Here is a 13434-nt window from a genome sequence, read left to right on the forward strand (position 1 = left end):
CAATTGTACCACTGCATCAGTGGGAAATTTAAGTTAAGAAACTTTTAAAATGCAAGTACCACCTTAGCAGAATTGAGAGTGTCACCCATTAATCACTTAATGTGACTAACTCACTTTAATTGGCCTTCTAGACACCCAGCTAAGAATGCAAAAGAATTACCATTTGTACTGTGAGCTCTGGGGAAGGAAGACAAAAGGCAATGTGAACTATGTCCCTGTCTGGATGAAGACTGGACATCAAGAGGGCAGCAAAAGGACCCAAACTGCTTCAGTAGGATAGAGAAGAGAAGAGGGTCCAGGACTAGATGTTGGAATTCAGTCAAAGACAGTTTTAAACAGATTGTACTTCTGATTTAGTACTACTGACCAATACTTAAACCAAAGCAAATATTTACAGTGAAAATCAGGCATGCAGCTAAAGGTTATAAATGCAAAGCAGAATACCATAAAAGTTAAAACAGTCTACGTACACAATGTTACATAAGACTATTGTAGTTTGAATGCATGCAACTGTGGGTCCAGCTGTACAGGTTACTATTAATATCATTCTTTTATAACCCAAGATTGATTTGGAATGTTGTCAAAGTTTTATGCAGTTTGCCTGTGTCTACTAATATAAAGAAGCAATCAGAAGTTGTCTACAAATAAAACCGAAAACCATGGAGAAAGTTGTAGTTCTTCCTGATTTAAAATTGTTCAATTATAAAAGTAGTTTCTCTAGTAAGAAAAGAAAATCATTGCTTACTATTAAAAGTTTGAACACATTTTGAGTTTCAGCCAAAATTACATGTTTATATTTCAAATGAATGGAACCTAGCCTTTAATTAAAGAGTCTTAATAAAGCATCTATGACCATTTTTATATGAGTAGGATGAACCTCTTGTGAGCAGGGCCAGTATCTGCCTTAGAAACTAAATGTGTCACTAGAGTTTTACTTATTAGTCTTTAGGTTCTAGAGTACATATTTTAACCCAGATATGTAATAGTCATGTGTTAAAATAAATAAGCTTTGCAAATAAATGTTTCTCCACAAGAATGATGGACTACCTGTAAAACGCCAGTAATATATAAACAAAGTTCATTAAGTTATTCACTTAGCCTATGTAAATCCTACACATATAATTCTATACGTACTCTGAAAAATCTGTACTAGATTTTCTGCCAATAATACCTTTCTTCGGCCAGTTTTAAAACTACTTACACTTCATATCTCACAAACTTTAAGTCAGAAAACAGGAACTGAAGAACAATTATCATTTTAAATACTTCCTTTGGACTAATGTTCACACAACATAGGCATCTCTGACATTTCTAATTTCCAGTAACATGGGAACTTAGATTCATGAATCAAGAAAAGATAAGCCAGAGGGCTTAACTAGGGGCCACAAAGAAAAGACCAAACATGGAAATCTAACGGCTCAAGGCGTAGCTGGCTAATGGCAATGCGACATATTAAGCATTCCTGGTTCTTTTCTACATATACATTAGAAATGTCAGAGTGTACATTTCTAGGGGGACCTTAGGGCAACTGACATACCTCTCAAAATCAGAAAAGCTTTAAAAGGATTCCGTATAGGAATTTAGGTATACTAAATACTAACAACTACAAAAATTATCTTACTGCTACAATATTCTTTGGGGAATGATTTTTAAATTGAAATTTCCAGAAGATTAATAATAGGAGAAAAAAATTATACCTAAATAGATACAGTTGTTCCTATAAAGCTGATCAATATGGTACCCTACAAATTTACAGAATTTAGGACACTGTGTTGCAGAGTCTACAGTTATATTTTTCTGCTCTTTCAGAATCCAGAGGCAGTTGGCCTTCTCCAGACAATAATCTTTCACATTGAAACCATATAGGAATACTAGTTTTTGAATAGCATTACCTTTCAGTTCCACTACTTGAAAGTGGTAGGACACACCCTGGACACAAGGTCAATAAAGCGAGAAGTACTGGAATTATTTGTACTTTGAGCTCTTCATAGGAAAAGTGGTTCATAAATTCAAGTTGCGAAGTGTTTTGGAGAGCAATGGAAACAATTAATTCTCAAGTGAAAAAAAAAAAAAAAAAACAACCAAACCACCCTAGTTTTTAAGATAGTTCCTAATGTCCAATATAAGATATAGGATATAAGATATTAGAATCCAACTGTTCAAATTTATATAGAATTACAGTACTTTGGAGAAGTACAGAGAAATACTTTTAAAAAATACAGGTATATAAATTAATGAAACTGGTATTTAAAAGATTTAATACAAGGAGAAAAGATATTGTATAGTGGTACCAATTCTTAATACAAATTAGTAAGCATAGTTTATATAATTTCAAAAGTTATTCACATTATTGCTAGATACCACAGCTGTATGGAACAAGTTTTTGACACACATTAAAACTTGTATAATGCCAGGTCTATAAAAACAGAAATTTACACATAGGCCACTCAGAAATTTAGAAAGTTTTAAAACACATGGAGATATGTACAACCAAAAAGAAAGAAAAAAAAATATGTATGTGTATAGTTAAAAGAAACAAACTAATCTGAAACTTATATGTCACATTCTCAATCAAAAAAGTATACATAACTGGACTGAAAGCAAACTAGTGGATAAAAACAGTACTAAATATGTCCTCCATTTCTTAGTAATAATCTAAGTATCAATGGGGTATTAAACACCAGTTTACTTTTAGTTCTAGCACTTTTGCTTTCTTTCAAAAACTTTTCAGAAACATAGCCATTTTACAATTATGTTAGATTGGGAGAAATATTTTCCTTAGAAATTTTTAAAGGAGTATTTCCATACTTTTCTATATAAGATTTGATAAACGATAAAAAATAACGCAAGTAAGGCCATTATTATCATCTTGATCAAAAATATACACAGATTGTAATGCTACCATATTTTGTGATCCTGAGCTCTAGTAACCATTAGGTGCATGCATACCATTCATTATTTGTCTATTCTAATAAAAATAATTTAATCCTGCCTTACTACCTCTGAAGACAGAAATACTTTCAAATTTTTTTTGATAGGTTTTCATAATGTTAGGGATATTTCTGCTGTAAACAAGAGCATTAGGAATTGTATGGGAAAGGATGTGTTAGGTTCAAAAAGCTATTAAAGAAAACTTACTGTTTTAAAATAACAACTATTTTAAATTTTAAAAGGAAGAAAAATAATACAAAGAGTGTGCTTGCTAGAATAGATAAGTAGAGCCTTACAAAAGTGTTCTTCTATATTATGAAATTAATAAATAAAGGACTGTGTGTACCTTGGTGAAAAATAAAAAAGGCTGGCCACTTTTTATGCTAAGTTCAAATGTATTTTTTCGATAATACAAAAAAGTAATCCTTGAAAATCAGAATACATAACAGAAAAGAGCACAATAACTTAAGTATTAAACATCTGTATGAAATAACTTGCAAAGTTTGACAAAAATGCACACTTAGAACATGCGGTTATTTAAAAAAACAAAAACAGAAAAAAACACCACACGATTCTGTAGAACCAATGTTATGTCACCACCAGGAGAGCACCAAGCAAGGCACCATTGGAAAGACAACATACTTGGAAAGTCTCTATAAATAAAGTAAATGCTAATCTGGTCGAAAAATCGGTGTCTTTGGTAAAAATTCTATGAGGATGACCTGTAGAAGAAGAAAAAAAAGTTTTAAAAAAAGATGTAAATGGATTTTTATCTTAAAAAAATTTCAGTTCTATTTCATCACTTACAGCCATTTTGATAGTGCCCCTGAAGCAGAATGTATGCAGGGATGAATGAGGAAGGGAGCCAGAGCTAGCATCTTTTGAGAACCGACTACATACCAAGTGTCTCATACACTATGGATCTATTTAACCATAACAACTTCTCTATGAGGCAAGTATTATTATCATTCTCATTTTACAGATGAGGAAACTGATGATTCAAGTAAGTGTAACACCATGTACTGTGGAGTCAACCTGAACAAATGACTACCTTACCTCGCCCTTTCTACTAGAGCACAATGTGGTTACAACCAACCCAGTATTTATTTCTCCTGCCTTCCTCGTTTTTATCTCACTCAATTCTATAGGTCTTTACGTTCTAGATTTGTTCTCATTTTACCCTACCAGGGTATGTAATCTCTTGATAAAGGGTCCTATAGCTCTTTAATTTTTTAAAAAAAGCTTTTTTCTTCTTAGGTCAGCAAAATTAGAAATTAAATTTGCTCCAAAGGAACTTTTACTAGGAAACTGAAGGAAAACCAGTAAAAACAAAACACAGTAACACAGAAAAACACAAGTTGACCAAAGCTAATTTTTATTCCAAACTTGAGCTGCCTTAAACGACAATCAATTCTTTCCCTCGTTCCAACTCTGTATGAAATTGATACTAAACAAAACATTATTTGAACAGCTTCCAACTTTGGTGAATTCCTCATTTTTCTTTCAGAAACTTGTCCTCATATAACCTCCAGGTTTGGACACTCTTCTACATTTAGCCAAATGGGCCAGAAACTTTTGTTTTCACTCTTCAATTCTCCTGACTTTTGATCTGCCTCAATAAAGAAGGCTCTCCCACACACAGCTCAAAAATATTTCTCTATTTGGTTATTTGGTTCTCCTGTACTAAGCTTTAGGTACCACCCTTTGCCACTCTTCTGACCTGGTATTTGCTGACAAGATGTTCACTAGCTTCCTGTCTAGCTTTTTATTTGAGCGAGATTTCCCTGTTTCTCAGTTTCCTCATGTAAGAAAATAAAGGGACTGGACTAGATGACAAAATTCAATGCAGCTCTAAAATTTGATGATTAAACTATCTGATTTGATGTTTAAACTACTTATGAGTTAACATTCAATAAACACTTCTATAATTTCAAACATGTCCTCATCAGAGATAGTTTTTATAATTTCAGGTCTTAGGTATAGGGATTACATTTTACAGTATTTACTACATAATGCAAAATAATTAGGCTACTTTTAACTGTATTTGAATTATCATTAGTTTTTTTTTATCATTAGTTTTTAAAGACTATATCCTACAGCCTCTTTTCCTTCAGAAGTCACACAGACACTGCCACTTGTCTTATTTCTTCTAAATCATACTGTTCTACTGTATTTGAAAAAAAGAAAAGTTGGTATTTTTTCTAGATTGTCCCCAGTATTCAAAACATAATCAAGGAGAATTATTTTCCTTTAACTAACAAATGATATTTCTGTAAGTTAAAGAAAAGTGAAGGTCAAAGAGAAACGTGGTAAAAAAAGGGACCCAATTCATTAGAAAAATAAAGCACTCTCTTCTTACTATTTTGCTATCTCAACTTTTGAATGGGGAGATATTTTTGTTTTGTTTTGTTTTGTTTTGTTTTAAAGATGTTATTTATTTATTCATGAGACAGACAGAGAGAGAGGCAGAGACACAGGCAGAGGGAGAAACAGGCTCCATGCAGGGAGCCCGACATGGGACTCGATCCCAGGTCTCCAGGATCACGCCCTGGGCTGAAGGCAGATGCTCAACCACTGAGCTACCTGGGCTGCCCGAATAGGGAGATTTTGAAATTATGTTATTCCCCCATGCAATGTATCAAAAATATACATACTCTGAGAAAATTTAGAAAAAATACATTTTTGCAGCAATTTTTATATATTTTTCCTTTAAAAAAATTTTTGTATTTTTAAGTAATCTCTACACCCAACATGGAGCTCGACCCCACAACCTGAAAATCAACAGTCACATGATCCACTGACTGAGCCAGCTGGGCACTCCTATATTTTTCTTTTTGACAGCTCTTCTGGGTATCTTCTATGATGGTGTATACTAAATAAAATGGTTTTAGGAAAAGAGTTTATCTAAATATTCATGACAAGTTAAACTATTTTGCAAACAAAATACATAGTTCAGAATATTTTGGATGGTTAGTAAATTATTTTATTTTTAGTTAATAAAAGAATGTCATAAAAATAAACATGAATATTTGAGTGCATTTTATGAATGAATGACGTTCTTATAGCTGTATCTGGAAATAACAGCACTGGAAATAGCTTTCAAGCTTTCCTTTCCAATGTAAACTCAGAAATGTATTAGTATTGGGGTTTATAAATATAGCAGGTATTTTTTTCACAAAATCCTTTAAATCATCCCTCCCTGCAAAATATAAACTCTCTTACCATCTATGATGAAAGCACAAGACTAGAATTTTCATAGGTCAATCTCAAAACAAGTTATTTGAATATGCTTTTTTAAATAAAATATCAACTATCTTTCTCATCATCATAAATTAATATGTTTGATATAATAGATAATGATAAAATCTACATTCTTTGATTCACTGAATAGAACTATTCTATGAAAAAAGAGACATTTTTAAGATGTCTTTTATCTTCAAGGCTAGAAATGGGATTTGACTGTATGATAATGAAAGAAAGGGAAAAGGCTACAGAGAAAAATGATTTTATGATAATTTCCAACTATTTAAGTACTGTTTTAATCAATCTCTTGTTCAGACACACATGCACACACATACATATACTATCTATGATAGCTATATTGTTTCAGAGAATAGACAAAATCTGCCAGAAGTGTGCCTGGTACTTCACAAAGACTATGACTTTCATTTTCAACAATTAACTCTTCCGCAGATCTTTTTCTTTTAACATAATAACCTTTCCATATTTAAAATAAAACACCCAAGCTCAAGGGAGAATATATAAAAATTCATGATTTTCTACAGTATTTTGAACTTCTCAAAAGGAGGAAAATTGTTTAAGTAAATCAAGGAGTCAGTAAATTAAATCTCATACCGAATAAATACTAAAATTCATTGTTTACATGTGCCAATTAGATATCTTTTAAAGAATACAGGATGAGCAACATCTCATCTCCTGCTTTACTTTCAGGATAATTCTTCTTTACAAAACAATATTCTTATAACATTTTGAAAGATTCTTTAAAGGCCACTGAGGTATGGGCAGTTAAAATCTATAAAGGCTAAAGGTTTCTTAAGCTCCAACGGCTTGGCTGAAAGGTTTTCTTCCATACTTGGAAACTTGATTAGCATTATATAAAAAAGCCATATCTGACTTGCTGCGTAACCAAAGTTGTGGTTATTCTTTATACAGCATCTAAAATTTCACACTCCATCAACACATGTTCAGGCTATTTTATCTTGGCAATTAATTTATTATTTTTCAGAACAGAGTGAAGCCTTGTTTTCAAGTCATTCATAACTTTATAAATCAGTCTTGCACATGAAACCATGCATCTGTGAACCGTAGAAAATCCTTGCGCTCAGGAGATTAAGCTCCTGACACCTTTGCTGATTAATAATCATGGAAAGAATAAGATCAGAAGCAAAATAAATGATCATTTAATAGAGAAACTCACAAAACAGCCCTTTAACTTACATATTCCATCATGTTATTCGTTTCACATTTCCTTTTGCTCAGTCTCCAGTGCAAGCACAGCTAGACAAGTAGGAGAGTAAAAGAAGAAAAATGAGCTCTATTTTATTGCAGCACACAGACTAACCCATTTGTCCACCTTTCATATTTTTAGTTCAACAAAAGCATCTGTTTCCATACTGTGCAATTCAGACCCCAACAGTACGAAGCTGCTCCCTGTGGTACTCACCTTGTGGTATAACCTATTGTTTTCCCATTCTAATAACTTCTCAATCGATCTTCGTGTCTGGAAGACAAATGAGAAAAAAGTTTACTCTTGACTGGTTTTAGAAAAACTTTGTTATGCAGCTGTTTTTTGTGTGAAAAGGAGAGACATATAAGACAGTGACTGAGTGAGTACATGGTGGTCTATAATACTTTCAACATTTTAGTACTAAATAGTAACCTGAACAGAAACAGTACTCTATTTCAATAAAGATATGGTTTTATTCTTTAGTACTGTATCTTTTTTTTCAACTGTTTCAAACTTACTGGCCTCTCATATGAAACTATTAAAGTCTTCTAAAAAGCTAATGTCAAAAAAATAAACAGTGTCATCTACCAAGTGATATGAATTTTAGTCTCCATTTCTTTCAAAACTACTTCTGCAATACTTAAGCAATGATAAAAGTTCCTCCATATATGTTTTAAAACAAGTTATTTAAATATTAGTTCACAAAATACAAATGACTTTAGGGTAAATTCAAAAAGAAAGTAATTAAAAATAATAAATAAATAAATCAGCTATCAAAACAGATTCTCACATCATACTTAAAAAATAATACCCAATTTAAAAGCTAGCTTATTAATTATTCCACAGATAAAGATTTTCAAACAGAGGCAAAATACTGTATATAAACCAACAGAAATGATACTAAAGTCAAACTCCTCTTAAAGGAATCAACTGAGAAGTTTATGTTTAAGTTCACTGGATTTTTGCAATATCTACCAAGCAGCATAAAATGTGTCTTGCCTGGAAGTATGAATAAAGGAGAGGATAATTCATGACGCCAGGTGTTAGGATGAGACTGACGCAGCTGCAGGTGCAAAAGGGACAGTGTTGCCCCAAGAATCAACTGCAACTTGGTGCAGCTGCAGCTTCCTTGCAAGGGAAGGAAAAAAGCATCTACCACCATTAACATGTATAACTAAATGAGTACTAATAATCAAATATGAAAATCTGCATGTCAAGCAAGGATGAGTGAGGTGAAAAAGTGTTAAGATCAAGCCGGTTTTGAATAGTTTAATGTTATATAATAAATGGTTATTATTTAAAGTATCTACTGTAGTCTAAATTACCATATTACCTTTTAGCATGTAGTACATACTAAAGATACACTAGTCACATAGGTGCCAATTATAATTCATAACTACCAATGAATTACCGACCATTACCATTTTCCAAGCTTATGTCCTAAAAATCAGAAATTCACCTAACTCTGAGCAATAATACGCCAATGACTAATTTATTACATTACTTTTTTTGAAGTTTTTTTTTGGCAAGAATTTTAAAGGAAAAAAAGTGCCCTTGTTAACAATGATCAGCAGACCTCACTTGTTTCTTTGTAAAGATAGCCTTTTAGAGGCAGCTCTCCTTTTAAATGAAAATAGGGCAGCAGTTATGGTCACACTTTTTGTTAATTTAGTTGCCAGTCAGCCCCAAATCAAAAGAAAATAAGGCTGCAGAGTGTAATTAACATTCAGTTCAGTCGTTTTGTCCCTTGTCTAGCCCCCAAGCTTTGTTAAAATTGCCATCTGAATGCTGAAGGCTGTAGGGAAATCGATTTGATTCTAATCGCACCATGAAAAGAACATGATCTAACTGCTTTCAGCCCTCCGTAAATCTGTACTAGGTCTTTAGCACAATGCAACTTCCAATTTAAAAAGCACTGAATGTCTCGTCAATGACTTTGTGAAGAAAAAAGAACAAGGAGCAGACATAAAAATTCCAATAGTTGTTTAAGCATTAAAGTTCATTTGCATCACAGCGAACCTGAAAAGGGCTGACCTCTCAAACCGCCTCTCAGGTCTATGAAGTTGTAGCCTTGACAAGCTCACATTGACAGAGCTCATTGACTCTGAAAGGCTACTCTATCAATGGTGAAAAATGGCAATAGGTTCTACTCTGAGCAGGCATCTGCCTGCCCACCCGCTGCTAAACCAATGGCAAAACCGATTCAAAACCTGAATCTACCTTGTAATCTTCCTTTCTAGGACTTTTTAATAATAGATTAAGATTACTATACAATTTGAGGTTTTACTTTTACTGATGTTTAAAAAGGAGGGTGGAGAATGAAAGAACTAGGATGGGGAGAACAAGCTCTCCAAGTCCATGCTTTTATATCAATGTATAAAAAGTAAAAGCTTAACATTACATTCAGCAAATATCCATATACTCAAAGAAAAAATTACCATCATCATATTTCATCACAAATTTAAACCTATGCTATATTATAATAAGAACAGATCTCATTAGGGATGGATCTCATGGTGTATATAACATACAAAATCTATTTAGATACTTGGAAATAGTTACTTTAAATAACCTAAGTCAACTAAGCAGTTTTTGGATAAAAGGTAATTACTACAAAGTATAAACCTGAAATTCCAAAATATTTATGTATGAATTCTGAATTTACTCTTTGCCTCTAATTAAGAGTTTAATGATAGGGTTTGGTATAATAATTGTATCTTACAATATTTAAGAACTCAAAACCAAACAAACCCTGATATGCCGTATTCTAAATAGGCATCTAAATATAAAATATTTCTACATACTTGACAGTCTAGAGAAAAAGCTGTGAATTAGCAGCATCTAATCTTGCGATAAGACTTCTTTCCTGCTTGACAGGTGAAAAAAAGCACTTGCACGTGCAGCTTAATTAATCATTGCACTTGACATCTCAATGATTTACAGTGAGGAGCAGGTGAGAACATACAAAACCAGAAAGGAACCCTTGATCTAAGTGGAACATTTCTAGGACACTAAGGTGACAAGTATATAGATTCTAGCAGTCATTTTAAAAAGGAAAGAAAGAAAGAAAGAAAAAGAAAAAAAGAAAGACAGAAATAAAGAAACTGTGCCACAAATTATTTGTTAGTAACAACAAAAGCTCAAATTAAATGGAAAAAAAAGCTTTAACTACCAAGAATGTTTAATACTCTGCAATTATTTTAGCTAAAAAAATCAAAATATATTTTCAAGCTTACATACAATATTAATTTAGCAAATGCTGAAAAAATATATGACATCTTAGCATTTGTAAAAGCTATTTAAAAGCCTTCAAGAATGAAAAAAGTACCTTATAATTACAGTCATCTAAAAATAAAAGTTAGTTTATGTCCACAGAGTTGTTAGATAGCTATTTCTAAAGAAATGTAAGATTCAACACTGCCAAACTCTATTACTACTAGACATGCAAACCTAACCACATAAAAATCTGTTCTTGTTTTTTAAAAACCTGTATCAATCACCAAATTCAATATAAATTAAAGCAAACTAATATGCATCAGAAAAAAATTAGTATGTACAGGGCCTGTCAACACAAAACACCAAGAAAATCATCTTGCAGTATTCTAGGCCAGTGGATTTCTAAAAATAAGTCATCTTAATTTTCTTAAAAGAATTTGGTGCTTGTGAAAAGCACCAGATTGATAGTCATGGGAACTAAAAATCTTCTATTTAACTGAAAAGAACAGGGGAAAGGGCAGTGCAGGCTTCAGTGCAAGCTTCCCTACAGTGGGCCTTAATCCTTTTCAGTGTTCACACCCTGGGGGTGAGAGGACAGGTTAGTGGTTCTTTACCAATGAATCTTCAGTCCCGAAGCATAAGATGATGAACAAGAAATCTAATTTTATCATAGAGTCTTAATTAAAAGGACCAAGACCACCAACTCACACCATGCAAGCAAAACAAGTTTTTAAGAGAATAATTTCATGCCATTAACCTGGTCTGGACAGAGACAGCCTCAAGAATCTGATGTGGACCCCCAACTATCTTCCTTATCACAGAGCTCATTTTTAATTTTTTTTCACAGATTTCTCTATTTCAACATCTTGCTTACTATATTTTTCTCACAGGTGAACTAATTCTAATATAGCCATTTGGCAACGTTAAAGTAAAAAATAAGACAGATTCAAAAACATTTCAGTTTCTAAGTTGAACTCAGCTAATAAACAGACGTTTAAGCAGCAAATAGTAATAATAGAAGGATATAAATTTTGGCTCCATTTCTATTGCTTTTGACTCCTTTTAATTTTTTGACAGAATTGGGAATAAGTGAAAACATGAATACTTTATAGATGTAAAATGGCCTGGGTAATTCACAAAATGGCTAATTAAATAATAAAAAACTTACATTAGGCATGACATGTTCCTATCAACTTCCAAAGAGGCCTCCAAAGTAAGCTTACAAGAGGAAAACACCTATAGAGCACCTAGAAATAGTTAAGTTAGGGACTTGAAAATTAGTTTCCTGAAAATTCATATTTGAGTTATTATGAAGCATTTTTTTTCATTTTTTCCTAAATATCACTACTTTCTAAGGAATAAATTACTATTATCTATTAGCAAATTACATACCATTAGATATAAATAAGTCATTCAGGGCAGTAAGGAATCATTTAGAAAACCCTGAGTGTATTACTCCCCTACTTTTTACCACTATTACTTAATAGTACAGTCATCACCAATGTTTCATTTATCACAGTCAATTGTTTGAAACGTGGTTTTTCAAAAAGTGGTTTTCTAGAAGTTGCTAATAAAATTAATGGAAATCTCATGAATTTTAAAGTACTTTAAAGCCAAAGGAAAAAATGTTAAATGTGGAAGCTGTAACAAAATTTCTCTGAAATTTTCCCAAGGAAATGGCATTCTTATCAGTCTTTAAAACATAAAGATGCTAAAATATGTTAACAAGATGTATAAATAGAATATCTCACTAATACTAATAACTATAAAAGTTCAGCTATTTAAACTTAGAATTTATTTGAATGAAATTTATTCATAACATCACAATGTCAAAAAGCAATTTCAAATGCTCAATTTCTTTTTTAAAACAAGTTTTAATTTTAAACTCCTGAATTTATAATGCATTAATAAGCTTTAACTAGAACAATGCTTTGAATATATGCATAATCTTTTTTTAAGTATTTTCAAGGAAGAACTATACTTTCTTTTGACATCTGTACAAATTCAAATTGCTAAAATAAGTGACACAAAATGTTTTCAGTTAGAAGTCATTAGAAGGAAACCATATAAAATTTAAATGAATTATTTTAACGAGAAAATTACATGATTCACTTCCATTTCTTCTGGATTAATAAAGTCATATTGTGGTGATGTGCAGAAAACTAAATGGCATATCTCAGTACTGTGACGCATGAAAAATCTGGATTCAGCAAAAAGACAAACTAGGATCTGATCAGATTCCTCAAAAGGATATTTAAACAAATTCCCTTCCTGTACTTCAAAGCTCCTTTTAAAAATTTTTATGTGAACATTAACTTTTAAATAATCTAGATTAACTAAAATATCCACCGAAGTATCATTACAACTCTCTTAGTACTATTTGTTAAAAGTAATATTTTGAGATGGAGATAAACTAAGCAACTGCAGATATTTTATGTATCAAAACTATAACTAATCTTAAATAAGTCATGCTTAAATAAAAATTTACCAAGAGTTTATGACCAAAACTAGTGGTTCTTAACTTTTTTAGGTTACTCTACTTGGTGAATGATGAAAAAGGTACATATGCATAAATATATAAAATGTTGCACATAATTTTAAGGGAATTATCCACTAACCCCTGATAACATTTCAGTAAATAATGATAACATCTCAAAAAATGAAAACTGCATTCATTGTGGATCCATTATACTCGAATAAAGATTTTTAAAAACTAAAATTGAGTTTTAATTGACATCAGAAGATCAGAAAAATTGTTCATAAGACGAATGAATTTCACTAAGCTAATATAATCAAAAGTATTATTATCAGGGATTTTT

The 13434-nt window shown here is 31.9% G+C and overlaps 1 protein-coding gene across 2 annotated transcripts in view; it reads right to left on the reverse strand.

Annotated features, from left to right (window-relative positions):
- Positions 1–2231: 2231 nt before the first annotated feature.
- CHIC2 (cysteine rich hydrophobic domain 2) overlaps positions 2232–13434 on the reverse strand; it is a 48001-nt gene continuing 36798 nt past the window's right edge. For both annotated transcript variants that reach the window (XM_041724529.1, XM_041724530.1), the window contains exons 4-6: positions 7616–7672; positions 7390–7449; positions 2232–3653 (exon numbers count right to left, since the gene is read on the reverse strand). In XM_041724529.1, the coding sequence (XP_041580463.1) occupies positions 3603–3653; positions 7390–7449; positions 7616–7672 (168 nt within the window). In that variant the 3' untranslated portion in view covers positions 2232–3602. The remainder of the gene's footprint in view (positions 3654–7389; positions 7450–7615; positions 7673–13434) is intronic.

The sequence above is a fragment of the Vulpes lagopus genome, chromosome 12, assembly GCF_018345385.1.
Source record: "Vulpes lagopus strain Blue_001 chromosome 12, ASM1834538v1, whole genome shotgun sequence".
Taxonomy (NCBI): domain Eukaryota; kingdom Metazoa; phylum Chordata; class Mammalia; order Carnivora; family Canidae; genus Vulpes; species Vulpes lagopus.